At 38.2% G+C, this 15,806-nt stretch overlaps 1 protein-coding gene across 4 annotated transcripts in view; it reads right to left on the reverse strand.

Moving 5' to 3' along the window:
* Positions 1-7,051: 7,051 nt before the first annotated feature.
* STRN3 (striatin 3) overlaps positions 7,052-15,806 on the reverse strand; it is a 60,170-nt gene continuing 51,415 nt past the window's right edge. For all 4 annotated transcript variants that reach the window (XM_058027344.1, XM_058027343.1, XM_058027346.1 and 1 more), the window contains 5 exons: positions 14,796-14,963; positions 14,408-14,548; positions 12,397-12,504; positions 10,054-10,140; positions 7,052-9,942 (listed from right to left, as the gene is read on the reverse strand). In XM_058027344.1, coding sequence (XP_057883327.1) covers positions 9,773-9,942; positions 10,054-10,140; positions 12,397-12,504; positions 14,408-14,548; positions 14,796-14,963 — 674 coding nt within the window. In that variant the 3' untranslated portion in view covers positions 7,052-9,772. The remainder of the gene's footprint in view (positions 9,943-10,053; positions 10,141-12,396; positions 12,505-14,407; positions 14,549-14,795; positions 14,964-15,806) is intronic.

Genomic DNA, 15,806 nt, shown 5'->3' on the forward strand with positions numbered 1-15,806 from the left:
ACTGGGAGTGCTGCTGTCTGTTTTGATATCTCATAACACAGAAGTCTTTTTATGATGAACCTCATATAGTTTAGCTTGAGTAAGTTCTATGTGGTACTTCCTAACTGTATGATCTTCAATTTCAAATAATTTTCAAATAATAAGGGTATTATTTCTACAAATATTTTCATTTGAATGAGTCAATATTGAAGTTTTAGTTTTGTTCACATTAGGTGTGATGCTAGTTAAATCATCTGAATATAAATAGTGCGCTGGCTGATAGAATCACATTTTCTCTCCTACTTTGCTTTTGCTGTTGCAAAGAAATAGGCAGCTTTAACTCACATCATTCATTAGACAAAAAGCAGGTTTGCATCTCTGGGACACTGAAAACTGCAGAGCTAAGTCTTCACATATTTCCATTTCTCAGGAGTGGTGATGCCATGTTACTTGCACCCTTCATACACTCTTATTACACTCTGATAGGGACTATAGAAAATACTTTTTAAAGATACAATGTTTATGTGCCAGCAAGAATTTGTGAGCAGTTTCGATCTGGGAAAAACATTGGTGGGATACAGAAAAGGATTGAGACCTGGTGAACTCCAAAGGCAGGGTGGAAAGGATGTGGACTGTGCTGTAAGTAGAAGGCAAATTTGGAGGAGGAACAGCATGGCAGAGGGCAGGGCAGGGCTGAAGCTCTGGTTTGTTAAACAAGGTAAGTGAAGCCACGCACAAGGATTCAGTTTTATGCTGCTGGACCAAGCAGTACAAAGAATGTGAAGAGAGCTGCAGCTACCATCAGCTATCCAAACTCCAGTGGGAAAAACTGCTGCAGATCTAGGGCTGTCAGTCAAGATTTTGGCCTGCAGGAGATCAATTCTGTTCTCTTGTGAGACTAATGAAAACCATTGTGAAGGGGCTGGACTATATGTTCTTTAAAAGGTCCCTTCCAACTTAAACACTTTGTGATTTTCTATGCTGTATCTCCCGAAGCAGTACTCAGATTCAGGGGGCCTCAGATGTGCAATCCCAGTCCTGATGACATATCACATCAACATATTAAAAAAAAAAATTAAAAAAAAAATCAGGATTCCTTCATTTAGAAAAGGTTAGGAATTTAGGTGCTTAACTGTAATTCCCATGCAGGTGTTTGGAATTTTACATGAAATAGTAGTTAACACCATTCAAAACTCATCCTTCCCACTTAGTTTTATTTAGTTTTATTAAACTGCTGTCCTAAATAAAGTGAAATCCCTTTTTGTACATGATAACTTCCAGGAAGAGCTACAACCTACAGCCGTGCTTTGGTTAGGACACATGCCTGAGCATTCCCTGCCACAAGATCTTTCCTGGGTAAACTCTCCACTCACAGGCTATTTTATAACAGAAAGGAGGCATGACTTCCTTTGTCAGTGGCAATATGTCTCAGTCTTACAAGGAAACTCAGGCCAGTGTCTCTGATTCTGTTTACAAATTTTCTGCACCTCAAATTTTGCACCATGCACAAATCTTAGGCATTTAGGTCCTCTCTTTACCATGAATTACTATGTGTATTCATCCCTTGACAGCATGGCTATTTCTAGCTCTGGCAAGTGCAGTACATGAAAAGCAGGTATACAGTCTAGGACTGAAGGCCAGTAAACTGCAGCCAGACCTGCAAACCTGTAGTAAAAGCCTTCTACTTTATATCCTTAAGCAGAATGCAAAATGGGTCTCAGAAGTCAACCAACTTTTATTATCACTGCAAAACTATTAATATTGCATTGGCCAGGAACAAGAAAAACCCAAAAGAAAGACCATCCTAACATTCTTAGGAGAAAATAGTCACTTTAAAAGTACTATGCCTTTTAAAATCAATGCCAATAAAGAGCTATGCAGAAACAAGCCAAAATCATTTGCATCAAAAGTCAACAATTACAATTCTCTACAACTTACAAAGCAATTTTGAAGTGGGAAGAGAGAAAGAACAGGGTTGGATTTTTTGGCACATTAGTATAGTCTCATCAGAACAGTAGATTCTCCAATAAATATTTTAATTACTTCCATTTGCCTTTCATATTAGTGTTGTCACGTGAGCTTTCCCTTCTATCAGGCATGGCCCCATAAAATACAGAATTTCTACCTTCCCTGTTCTGAAGAAAAGCAGGAACAACTGCTTATGCCTTGCTTTTTCCTTATGGGGCAATTCTCAATATCACTACATAGCTCCACCAATTTTGTCAAGAGTTTCCTTCCTTTCATTAGCTTGAAGGGTAAGTCAGGTCCAGAAAGTATCAAAGCCACAAAAATGACAGAAAATTTCTCTGTTCCATGCAAGTGTCACAGAAGGCCTGAGCACTGTCAAAGGCAATCAACTTCATTCTTAAGTAAACTGCCTGGAAACTGGGACTTAAATCCACAGCCTAATAAAATCAATGGTTCTGGTTTGGCCCTAGGACAGTAAACAAAAGTGGTATTTTTGGGAAGTGGAAGCAGAACGTGGCTGACTATCTTGTGATCACCTGTCACCCAAGCAGAGACACAAAACACATGGAAACTTCCAGCAAAGAGTTTAGAACTGAAGTGTGAGCCACTTCTCTGTCATATAAGTCTACTAACTGCAGCGGGCATTCTTCTGCCCTCATTGGCCTCAAAAATTTTGCCTCTAGCTTCAGCTGAATGAAGAATAGGTTCTGAAAATTTGCTGCCTATGATTAAATCCCAGGATTTAATCTCTGCTTTGAAACAAATGACCATTTTAAATTTAATCTCATTAGGATCAAAATTTCCTTTCCTTCCAAACAATCAAGTCTAGTTAGTGAAGTGTCCTTGATCATAAGCTGCTTTCATGAAATTAAGGGTATTTATTGTTTTGTTACTCACTGATTTGTTTACATTCACCTGCATCTATACACAAGCAAATAGCGTGTCCTATTTGTCTCTGCATTCCACGCCCAGAGCAGTTGCCTGTGAACAGCAGCAGGGTCAGGATGGTGAAGGGCAGGGTTAGGGTTTGCCACAGGCACAAGGAGCAGGTAGCATCACTCCCCACTGCCAAGCAGCTCCTGGGAGCCCAAACAGACCCTCAGCCCCAGGCTAGAACTGAACCTACAGCTGAACTTCACACTGGACCAGTTCCTAGGGCACCAGCATGGGAATCCTGCACTGCTGTTTTTGCTAGCAAATGTTAACTAAACTTTTCCAACCTTTGCTGAGGTCAGATATGGCCTTTACTACTTAACAGCAATTGGAGTATGGCAGAATGTAAGCAAAGGGATATAAAACTGTTTTTCTGCCCTGGTGGATGTGATCAGATTACAAGTATGATAAACAATTATCTGCCAAATAATACAAGTTAGAGACAACAAAAAGTCAAAAGATTGAGAAAAAAACTGGCAAGATTTAGGAAAATACTTTAAATTAGATGGGAAAATTACAAAAATTACTAACTTAGCACCACTTGGAAAGCTTTGATAAGTTCCAAATCAAACAAACTATATAATCAAAATAGTGGTTTTTTCAAATGAAAAGCAAATTCACTATTATGTAGTTTCTGAAATTCCGTTGACACCCTTGGGTATTTTAAGAATACTTGTTCAGAAAAGGCAGATGCAAAAACAGCTTTCTCTCATCTAAACACTCTAAATTAGCTGAGATACACAAACTTGTTGAACTAATTCTGGTGAGGACTAGGAGCCAGTTTAGGAAAAAACCCAGACCTGTCTGGCACAGCACGTTGGTAGCAAATATATCAACAAGGAATTTACTCCCCGATGGTCAGATTTGCTCAAAAGAGAACAGAGACCAGACTAACACAAACAATTAGGAGAAAGTGACCAAGATCAGTCGCTTCTGTTAAACCCAAATATCTGCCAAAAAAAGATTTCTGTCAGAATATAATGCATTTGTACCATGGAAACTGCCAGGTGTTAGGTCAGTCAAACTGGAGAAAATATTTCTCGCTGCTAAGAAATTCTTCTGTATAGTTGTCAGATAAATCTTTACAGAAAACTGTTTATTAAGACTAGCAGAGTCAGTCACCTGGGTTACCTCAGGCAAGAGAGACACACCAGTAATTCAGGAAGCCAACACACAGCTCCTGGTTTTGCCAACATCTACCCTAGTAATGAGGACATATCAGTATTTTAAAAAGACTTGCTATTGTTAAGGTGCAATAGTATTTCTAACACCAGAAAACTCCAGCAGAGGGAAAAACCTCAGGCTACCAGCCAGTCCACCAAAAGTACAGGGCATGTAAGACAGAGCTGTGATTCAGACTCCAACACAGCACCAGTGCATGCAGAGCAGCTGCAGGCCCTTCCAAGAGCTTCTGCTTTTAAGCCCCTGCCCCCAGCTGCCCACAAATGAAAAAAACAGATACCCACCCATTTCAAGGTACAAAAGAGTAACTAGAAAGACACCTGAAACAATAGAAAAAAAGGTGCTTAACAAAGGCAATGAGGCCAGTCACCACAAAGTCACTGAAGAATATCATCACCTTGGGCAGCCCTCCTTTCATAAAGGAAAACCACATCTCCTTGGCCAGCTGCTGTGCATGAGCAAAACCCCAGCAGCCATCAGCATGGTCTGGGAAGTGCCCAGATGGTCACTCCAGGCACACCAGGATCAGTGACAGCTTTCCAACAGCCACATGGCAAGCCAAGATGAGATGGAGACAAGCCTCAGGGAACACCTCAAGGATATGTGACCAACCGTGGACAAATGAGCAGCTCTCCCTCTGCCAACACCATGGTGTCTGAAGGCACAGAGGGCAAAACCTCTCCCGCCCTGCCTCTCCACAGCTTGCTGAGGGGCTCCTGCAGCCCTGCTCTGTGCCCAGCCAGAAGTGGCCATCACAGCCTGGCTGGCCCCAGCAGCTCCCTCCACCCATTGCAGGTGGGCCACAAGACTGCACCGAGCTTATGAAGTCATCGTCTCAACTCCAGTCACCTGGAACACGACATGATCCCCAGGAGAAGGAGAAAACAGGGAGGACTAAAAAAAAAGGCTGCTGTTTTATATTATCAGCTCTAAGTTCATTGCTATATTAAAAATTAAAAACAAACCAATGCATTTTTATGACATTTTAAAGTTGTTGTAGCTTGAACTACTTATTTTTAAAAATCTGTTACTAATTTAATCTGCACAAGACTCAAGGGTGTACATTCTCAAAGTACCAACAGAGCATGTTTGAAAATGGAACACTCTTAAACACTCTTGCTCATCTCAGAAGTAGCATTTCAAAACAATTCTGAAGCTATCTGCTTTTGTTATTTCTTTGTTTAAAACTTCTTAGAGGCAGAACATAAGTACGTGTATATGTGTGTGTGTGTGTGTGTGTATATGTATGTATACACACACTCACTCATGCACTGCAGTGACAAACTGAGTGATGCGCTCAACACACCTGAGGGATGGGATAGCAGCCAGAGGGACCTGGACAAGCTGGAGAAGTGGGCCCATGGGATTCTCAGGAGTTTTAACAAGACCAGGTGCTGTGCTGCTCCTGGGTTGGGGCACGCCCCAGTCTCAGCACAGGCTGGGGATGAGCAGCCCCAGGGCAGCCCTGCCCAGAGGGACTTGGGGGTGCTGCTGGCTGAGAGGCTGCACATGAGGCACCATGGGCACTGCCAGCCCAGAGAGCCAAACGTGTCCTGGGCTGCAGCCAGAGCAGCGTGGGCAGCAGGGCCAGGGAGGGGATTCTGCCCCTCTGCTCTGCTCTGCTGAGAGCCACTGCAGGGCTGCACCAGCTCTGGGCGCCAGCACAGCAGGGACAGGGAGCTGCTGCAGTGACTCCAGAGGAGGGCCTTGAAGACGATGAAAGGGATGGAGAGTCTCAAGGGTCTCAAGAGTGTTGGGACTGGACAACCTGGAAAAGAGCAGGCTTTGGGCTAACCTAATGGTGGCCTTCCAGTAGCTGAAGGGAGCTTGTAGGAAAGCCAGAGAGGGACTTTCTATAAGAGCATGTGGTGACAGAACATGGGAAAACTGCTTCAAACTTCAAAGAGAACAGGTTAAATTGGATACTAGAAAATAATTCTTTACTGTGAGGGTGGTGACTGACTGGCACATAGGCTGTCCAGAGGTGTGGATGCCCCATCCCTGGAAGCGTTGAGAGCCAGGCTGGATGGGGCCATTAAAAACCTTTTTCATGGAAGCTGCCCATGTCCATGTTGGGTGCACAGGCTTGAACTAGATGATTTTCAATGTCCCTTCCATCCCAGGCCTTTCTACAAGTCTATGACACCAAACTGAACAAAAATGCAAGGAATCAGCACTGTGTGAGCAAGGGGCTTTCCACTGATGCGAGATGGGAAGTGCTGGAGCAGAGTGTAATCAGTTCCAAAGTAAATTAAAGCACATAATAAGAAGAGCATGCCTGGACAGAGCATGCTATCAGTTTCAAAATAAATTAGCATACAATATGTGAAACACATGGCCACTGATAGTGCAACTTCAAGTCCAGTTTTTCCACTTGGAAAACCTACCAATTTTCTCCTGGCAAATAAATTTGTCCTTAGTATTTCTAAATTATGGAAGATTCTTAACCAGGGCTTGTTACGTTCTTTTTCATGTGTATTCACTATTTATGTGGACAGCATACTACTGTTTATGCTGGAGTGAGCTACAGTCACCACTGATCTGCTTAAAACAGTTCCCACAATAAAAAGCAAGATGGAGACTAAGTCTGTTAACACAGACTTATCAATCACACCCTAAATGCTACAGGTATTAATAACCACATTCAGATATCTTTCCATTCGGGTTCTGAGCACCAGTCCTTTGGGTCTCACAAAAGAGAAGTAAATCCTTTCATAAGCTGAGGTGGTTTTGCTAAATAAAACCATTTCTTTGAGCACTATCATCTTTCATCTTCCCCATCACCAGTACTATAGCTCTTCCATTTTCAAAAACTCAAACCCAACAAATAAAGGTTTCAGCATGGTACACCCCACAATAAATAAACTAAGAGGTATTAGAAATTATTGGTAATATTCAGTAACTGATGCCTCACTACAGCACTTGATCCACTGTGCATTAGTGAACTAAGATGATTGTTAAGATTTCAATTAAGGAAAATAAGCAAATATTTTGGTTTTTATCATTTCAATTTTAATACAATTAAAAAAAAGGTAAATGTTATGCATGGTAATGTTTATTAAACAATCACATTTTATTTAAGCATTAAAATGCAGCAGTCTGGAAAAGCTGCCAGAAACAATGTTTGGCTTCAGAAAAGGCGATTATTAAATTACTTCCAATAAAATTCAAATACTCTCTTGTCTGTTGATTAGTTGAATGCTTTAGACTGGAAAGAACAAAAAGTGCAAATCAGCTGAATGTTACTTTCAAAAGTAAAGTCTTAGTGTCCTACAAGCAATTACTGGAAGGCCTCACCTCAATCTTCATGATAAAGGACAAAATTCTCCAATTCCTACACAATTATAATTTACTGTAACATTTCAAGCAATGCAACATTATTACTAAAACAAAATTAATTCCAAAATATAACTGCCTATCATGAGCACCTCTTTCCTTTTTTTTTTTTTTTTTTTGGTTCTAATTTGCTTGACATGAGATGGCATGAAATACATTCTTACTGGAAAACTGGAAACTTACATGGAACAATGCAGTTAAACCACTTATAGGAACATGTTCTAGCTTTAGTTAACTCATACCTAAACATACTACTTTACACAAAAATATTCATATTGTGGTATTCTGTTTCTGCTGATAGCTTTGAGCAAAGTGACTCATCACAGAATAGGTAAATGTTGACCTTCAGTTTAGTTTTTTGTTCATCAACTTTACAGGAGGACTTGGAAAGAAATGAACAGAGGTAAAATATATGGGCAAATGTTAGGCATTTTGAAATTAGTTGGTTTTTTTTTAATAATTCAACACAACTATTCAGTGGCAGTTTGAAATAAAAACAGAGTACCTTTCTGGCTCCTAATCACTTCAGATTCACTTCATATGCAAAGATAATGAAAAAACACTGAGATTATCATCTTAGAAGGGCTGTAAGAACACACCAGCAATTTTCGATTTGTTCTTGTAAAATTTTTTTAAACACTGTGGAAACATGTTCTTATATGTGGGTACTGCTGCTTGAAACTGAAGAGTTGCTCAACATCCAGACAACTATTACAATCTTGCAAAAGCAAAGCAGCTTATAAGCATAATAAACAAATGGTCATTTTGCTAAAATTGAGACCTAATTTAGTAATTTGTAGAATGACTCTTTCAAACTGTGCAACACAAAATAATGTAGCCAACAGTAACATACAGGTACACCATTTAATATTTATTATATGCATTTTATATACATTATTTTTCAACAGCTGTACTTTTGCTATGCGGTACAATCTTAAAAATTTGCTGATTCATAGTTTGTAAAACAGAAACCTTACAAAACTCATCAAAACTCGCAAACTGATCAGAAAAGTTTTGTGGAAGACTAGAAAAAATACTTTTTTGTATTAATCATGCATTACACAAACAAAATTTTTAGTTACACCATAAACTGAAGCACTTCTGAAAAATAAAATAAAAGCAGGGAGTAACTAGTCAAAACACAGCAGATTTATGAATCTTGAATTAACTACTTTTGTATTCTATTTGAAATGCAAATAAAAATAATTTTCACTCCAAAGGTTCTGAAACAAGATTGTTTTTTTGGAATCAACTCCACTCCAGGTACTTGTAACCAGAGGAAAAAGAATTTCTTGGTTTGCAACTTTAGAATTATCAAATGTCCCATTTTCTCATCTATTTTAGACTGTTCAAAGAGTGCCATAACAGATATACAGGGCCCTTTAACACACTACATAAAAGGATATAAAGACCAACAAAAAGTGAAATAAATAACAATAGGCCATTAGCAAGATGGGTAATCCTTGATAAATAAATTCGTAAATACAGTAAGATGTACAAAATATCACATAGTGATAGGATGCCAAGATTAATTTTTTAAGAGTTCATTTAGGGGTGTTAACCCCTCTGTGTTTCATTTGAACACATTTTACAGTCCTTTATTTATGAAGACAGTTATGCGATGATGATGAATTAGCATCCTTAAGCAAGGACTTAGCTGAGCTGTATTAGGCAAAAGAAGGGAAGATTGTGGTTACACGGCAGAGGGTCAGTGAGATCTCTGTGTTTTAGGGTTCTATAATGCAGAAAAACATTATCAATACAATCTTGAGCACTGTTGTGACAGGCTAAATATATAAAAAGACTTATAAAAACTAGAATTTTATCCAAACATTTTGTGCAACTAATGCTAAAATATTTTAAGTTAAATTTCCTTTTCTTTAAAGCAAAATAAAAGTTTAAAAGGGGAATCTGTGGCATTCAACTGATAAACAGAAGATTACTAAGAGATGAAAAGAAAGCTACTCTTGGAGCTCACTTCCCCCCACAAGAGCACCACATTCCTAACCCTAAGGCAGCACACAGAGTCCAAAATAAAAGTCTTTTGTAAGATCAGACTCCACGTTTGCTTAAAGACACCTAAAGAACAGACATACGCTCAGTTCATATCCAGTCAAGGCTACAAATACTGGTTTTCTTTTTTGTATTTGTCCCCACCCCCCCAAATACAGTAATTACAGTTAAATGAATGAGCCTGACATTGTTCAGGATGTGGTGACTTTTCACCAACTTCTACCTGCCCCACTTAAGAGCCTTCACCCAGGCAGATCAGATGTAGTGTCTTATTGGTAACCTTATAATTGATGGCAGTGACGCATTCCCTCTTTTTTGTCCAAACAGACCTGCTGTTATGATGCAGGTTTGTTCTGCTATGTCACACAAATACTTTGGCAAGGGCATCAGCTCCTGCACTGGCAATATATGCTTTTGATGGATGAAATGCTACATCATAAATTGATTCATCCAGCTTTTTCCTATGAGCTGTTATTTCTTGCACACATGTCTTGCTGTCCAAATTCCACAACCTAATGGAACAATCATGGCCTGTTTAGGAAAGAAAGGAAAAATAAAAGATTATATTTGTCAGAAATGTAGTGCATCATAAATGCATAATTTATATTAAAACATATAGAATGTGAAAAAAAAAAACCTTACTTCCAGACATTAAATAGATTCCATTAGGATCTACAGCTAGGCTTGTGACAGCATCCAAGTGAGCAACCATAGAATGGATCATTTTACCTAAAAGAAAATAAACAGTGAATTTCCTGTGAAGTATTATTTATTTAAAAATCATCAATCCATCCCCCTTAAACACAATATAAGACAACATGCTTATTTAGAGTCCAGTAATATTTGAATAATTCTATTCCATTAGAAATTACAAAGTTTCAACTGCGGACTCTTATATAAACATAAGGGCAAATGACACACAACTCTCAAAAAGGTATTCCCATTGTAAACAATCTTTATCCACTTGGCATCTTTATTGGCAGCAACAACAGTGAAGACCTAAAATGACTAAATGAGAACCTTTATCTCTTAAATGTCCTAATAACTGCCCCAGTAGGAGAGTCTTGATGAAGCTTTATAAAATGAGAATTACTGAGCCATATCAACGGTCCATCTATCTCTGTCATTGCTAGGAGAGAAAAATAAGGCAACTATAGGTGATACTTGCCCAAAATACTCTCCAGCTTCTAACAATTAACTGTTTGGTTATGTCCAGAACAGGTAACTCTGCATTCAAGTACTCTTAATGCAAGTACTCCTAATTTAAGTTGACTTCTGTTCCTGGACTCCTAATAACATCTTTTAGCACCTCATGATGCTTTTTGGAAAGAGTTCCAGAATGTTTAACTGCACAGAAGAATCACTGCCTCTTTCCTGTTTTGAGTCTGTCACCTGTTGGGGATTAGCAACTGAACCTCAGTTCATGTGTTGAAAAAGAGGGCAAATAAATCCCTGTAAGACCATGACCAACACGAAGAACATAAATCAGCTTTGTTCAGTTGCTCTTCTTCCTGAAGAATCTCAGACTATTCAGTTTCTAAGATTCTTCCTGAAGAAGCTAAAAGCCACTGAAGATCTTTGATCATCTCTGAAACATATTAACTTGGCTATATCCCCTTTCAGGTAAGGGAGACTTCATTCAAAGTATTCATGCAAAGGTATTAAAAATGTTCACTTTTGCCTTTTATTCATTTCGCTCCTAATAGGCATTTTGCTATTCTGACTGCTAAGAAACAAAGTAGTATTTTTATCTAACCTCTTATTATAATCTGAGGTTTTACTTTAAATAAGAACAGTTGGCCTAGTGATTATTATTTTATACTACAATGTTTATTTTTCCTTACATGTATAATTTCACATTTATCCACATGGAATTTAATTTGCCTGCTTTTATGTCTTTTAAGATCTCCAGTTCTTTGTCAGTCTTCATGTTTAATAAGCGGAATTACCGAATGTCAGTTAACTGCCAATATTTTGCTCCCTGTTCAGATGACTCACTATGCTGAAATATTGCTCATCACTCCAGATCCACAGATACTTTATTCCACAAACAGACCATTTACTTCTACCCTCTGATTCCTGTTACTGACCCAATTATTTCTTCATGCAGATTTTTTTTTCCTTATTCTTTGTTTCTTTGAAGTAATAAATCTTAATTTCAGCAACACCAGTGTAATGCATTTAATGACCACAATTCAAATACATACATTCATGGCAGGTGCAAAGTAGAAAAAATGTCCAGCTTTTTGCTTTAGAAAACAAAAACCCCAGGAATCTACTGGGGTTTGCCATCTCGTACTGGGACCAAACCAAACCAAACACACTTCAAACAGGTGTTTTGCATATGCTTACTTAAAGTGAGTTTGATTTTTTTTTCCTTCCAACTTTGATAGGTAACATGTAGGAAGTGACAGGTAATTTCACAAATAAGAAGTTTGTCTTTACAATTATTTTAATGTTTTTGTCACAACAGACAGTGCAGCTTTCTCCTATAGCCTTCCTTACCCTCTTTCTTCCAGATCCTTTTCTATTTTATAAACCTTATCAACAACTTAAGTATAACACAGGATTTCATTACCACAATGAATTTAGGGATATTTCTTGCCCTAATAGGTACTAAGTGATCTTTTTTACTACTAAGAATTGAAAAACATAACTGACACATGCTTAGAGTTAAAAGCGTAGAAATGAAAGCAGACATATTCTATAAATCAGGAAAGCTTTAAATTAAAGACCACTTTCTTGTCCCTCATAACTATCTCTGCTTGTTTTGAGAGTGTTTTCTGACTTCTGAAGTCACAATTGCAACAGGTATCACTATTTCCCAGAGAATGTGCTGAAAAGGTTTAATCTTAGAAATACCAAAAGTTCTGTTTTACGTAAGACTAAATCAGTAGTAAGTTTTCTACAAACAGATTCTCCCTACATCATCGAGATTTTTTAAAACATATTCATACAGACAAATTAGGTTTTCTTTATCCTTACCCGTTTTGTTGTCAAAAAATTTGATGTGTCTATCTTCATGTGCTGTAATAGTTACAGGAAGTGTGGGATGACTTACTACCTTGTTAATATGATTATTTGATTGTACACCTGAAAATAAAAGAATATTCATCTGCCTTAAAGAAAATGTTAAAGTTAAAACGACAGTATTTTAGCATTACACTTAAGATTAGCATATTATTTAACATTATGTAAGTATTATCTTAGGACCAATGGATCTCCTAAGAAATAAAGCTTCTTGCTTCACAGGATGGGGCAAAGTGAGGTAGACTCTAGCCATGGTACTGTAAGGTTAAAGCTTACAAGTAGTTTTCACCCATGGAAGATTATTGAGAGATAAAACCCAGCAAGTACTGCAGGGCAGCACTAGCCAAGTGGAAACAAACTGTAGCATGAGTAATGTATGTTTAGCACACAGCTCTTACACCTCTGCATCAAAAAATATTTAGTCTGGGGGTGAAGACAGAAGCACAGAGTGGTTTGGGTTGGGAGGGACACCTACTAGACCAGAGAATCCAAGAAACTGAAGTCAACCTAACACTCTTAGATTCTGTCAGATACATTTGTGACTTCAACTTAAACAATGAATGGCTAAAATCTCTTTAGAAGTCTACAGGATACTCTTTTTACAAAATTATCTTGGTATCTTAATTTCTGTGCTTAATTTTTCTTAAAACCATTTAAAAGTCTCTCTTCAAACTAGAAAAGGTAGTTCTCCAAATCATGATGTTCCTTCTCACTTCAACGTCAGGCTTTGCAAAAGGTATTTTTAAGAGAGCTTTCACACAGTTTTATAACCTGTGTTAAGTGTGTAAGTTTAATTATTAAAGTAAACTACACTACTTAGAGGGGAGAAGCAGATTCTCCCCTTGCACTATTCTTTTAAATCACATTTTCTAGAAAGGAATGAGCAGAAACTGGAGGTTTTCCTTATGAATCACATGAGGAGCGTCGCAAAAAGAGTCCTCCATAAGGAGTTTCATCAAATACATGCAATTAATTCTTGATGACCTACCTCTCTGTAACACTTTATTTGCAGCAACAGGATTTCTACAAAGTTCTACCAGAAAGTGTGTTTAATCCCAACCTGTGCAGAATTCTACACTGAATTAAATATTCTGTTTAATTCACCTATTATTCACCCACTTAATATCCTCCATGTCAAGCCTATATAATGAAAACTGTGGTTTCATATACAAATCAGAAAACTGAATCTTAAGAAATCTTAGAGAACAGTAACTGTTGCTTTCACTACCTCTAACTACTTTCAAATCCTGCTAACAGAATCATAAAATGGCTTGAGTGGAAGGGACCTTTAACATAACCTAGTTCCAATCCCTCCTGCCACAAGCAGGTCCACCATCCACCAAATCTGGTTGTTTTAAGCCACATTCAGCCTCGCCTAGAACATTTCCCAGGAATGAAGGATCCCAAATTTCTCTGAGCTACCTGTGCCAGTGTCTCACCACTCTCACAGTAAAGAACTTCTTCCTAATATCTAATCTAAACCTACCCTCTTTCAGTTTGACACCATTCCCCCTTGTCTTGTCACCACATGGCCTTGTACAAACAAGATCCTCTCCAAGTTTCTGGCTCCTTTAGGTATAGGAAGATCACAGTAATATCTCCCAAGAACCCTCTCCAGACTGAACAACCCCAACCCTTTCAGCCTGTCTTCACAGGAGAGGTGCTCCAGCTCTGGGATCATCTTCATGGCCTTGCTCTGGACTCACAGTCTAACAGGGCTGTGTCCTTATGCTGGGGCGCCAGAGATGGAGGCAGCACTCCAGGCAGGGTTTCACAAAAGCAGAGTAGAGGAGTTAGAACACCTTTCCACAGTGTTTGTTCCAAGCATCTTAACCATCTTTCAAACTGAATGATGCAGTGGAGGAGTAAAATTTTTTCATTTACTACACCATACAATGAGGTACCACAATGATGCAACAGGTACCTCATTCAAGATGTGTATTTATTACAGAAGAGCTCTACTTACCAGATTCTACTTGTGATGAAAACATTACCACTGACTGGGATGTTTCTAAATCATAGATGACTGTGCTGCCAGTGTTAAAAGATGCCACCATATGAGCAGGGTCACAACCTATAAAGTCGACTGATGTGGGTATTCCATGCTCTAGAAAGAGCAAAAAAAATCTTTAGAAAGAACAAAACGCTTTAAAAATTCCTGACAATTTAAGCATTTAAGGTCATACTTAAAGAAGATATTTGCTCTTTTCTTTAAAATAATGCTACAGCACCATGATTATTTTACAAGTTATTCTTTTAGCTATGTTACCTAGTTTGGATAAATGGAGACAATGAGTCTGGATGCATCATCAGCTGCCTCATAACAGATTTTCAAAACCACTGCAGAAAGTTACCTTTCTCTCCATTGTAAGTGCAAATACAGGGATTTTTTTCTGGTGGGTTCCATAACCTAATAGTGCCATCTGCTGAACAAGAGAGTAAGTGATTCTTTACACCACTGTAAGCAAGACCCCAGACTGCATCTGTGTGAGCAATTAATGTGCCAGCTAGAACGTTTGGCTCTGGAAAAAAAAAGTTGAGAAAGGAAACCATTTTAGTGAAGAAGCATTCATTATTTCTTGTACCTCAACATATATTAAATTCCACATAAACCAGCTGAATATTCCCCCTGCCCTTTCTCTTTAAGCAACAGCTAGAATATTGCACAAGTCATTTTGCACAACCATTGCCATCTTTCTCCAAAAAAAAACCAGCCAACTAACCAACCAACCAGGAAAACAAACTCAAACCAAAAAACCCTACCAAACCAAACCAGTCAACAAAAAAAAAACCCACAAACAACTCAACTATGTCCCTTTTCCCCAAATTATTCACTCTTGTTACCACCTCCTCTCTTATTTCTTCCTTTCAAATTCAACATCTTAAGAATGCTTGATCACAGCCCTTCTTTTGTACAAGGTGCACAAAACCAGCTTTCCACTTTAACACTGGATGCTTACTTGATGCAGTTTTTACTCTGCTGACACACAGGTATGGTCTAAAACTCTCAATCGCACTAATGATAAAAACGGGACTAATTTTTTCTTGTGGAGCTAGCAATCTTATTTTTGTCTCCCTGACACTTTACAGTTGCCTTTTCTAGAGGGTTTTTAAATCTATGCAGAGTTTTCCAAGCAGTTACAAGCTATTTAATTTTAGAGAGATCTAAAATTAAAGATATCTAAAGTTAGGGACCTGAGATGCAAGTCAGAAACATGGGACATGGAATCTGAGCATACTTATCTTGGTTTTCTGGCAAATTTCCATCAGAAGAAATGCATAATTATTGAGACGTTGTAATTCTGGTTCAAAATATTAGGCTTCTCAAAATATAAATTATGATTATTTTTCTCTTTACTGCATAA

Source organism: Melospiza georgiana, chromosome 6 (genome assembly GCF_028018845.1).
Source record: "Melospiza georgiana isolate bMelGeo1 chromosome 6, bMelGeo1.pri, whole genome shotgun sequence".
Classification (NCBI taxonomy): domain Eukaryota; kingdom Metazoa; phylum Chordata; class Aves; order Passeriformes; family Passerellidae; genus Melospiza; species Melospiza georgiana.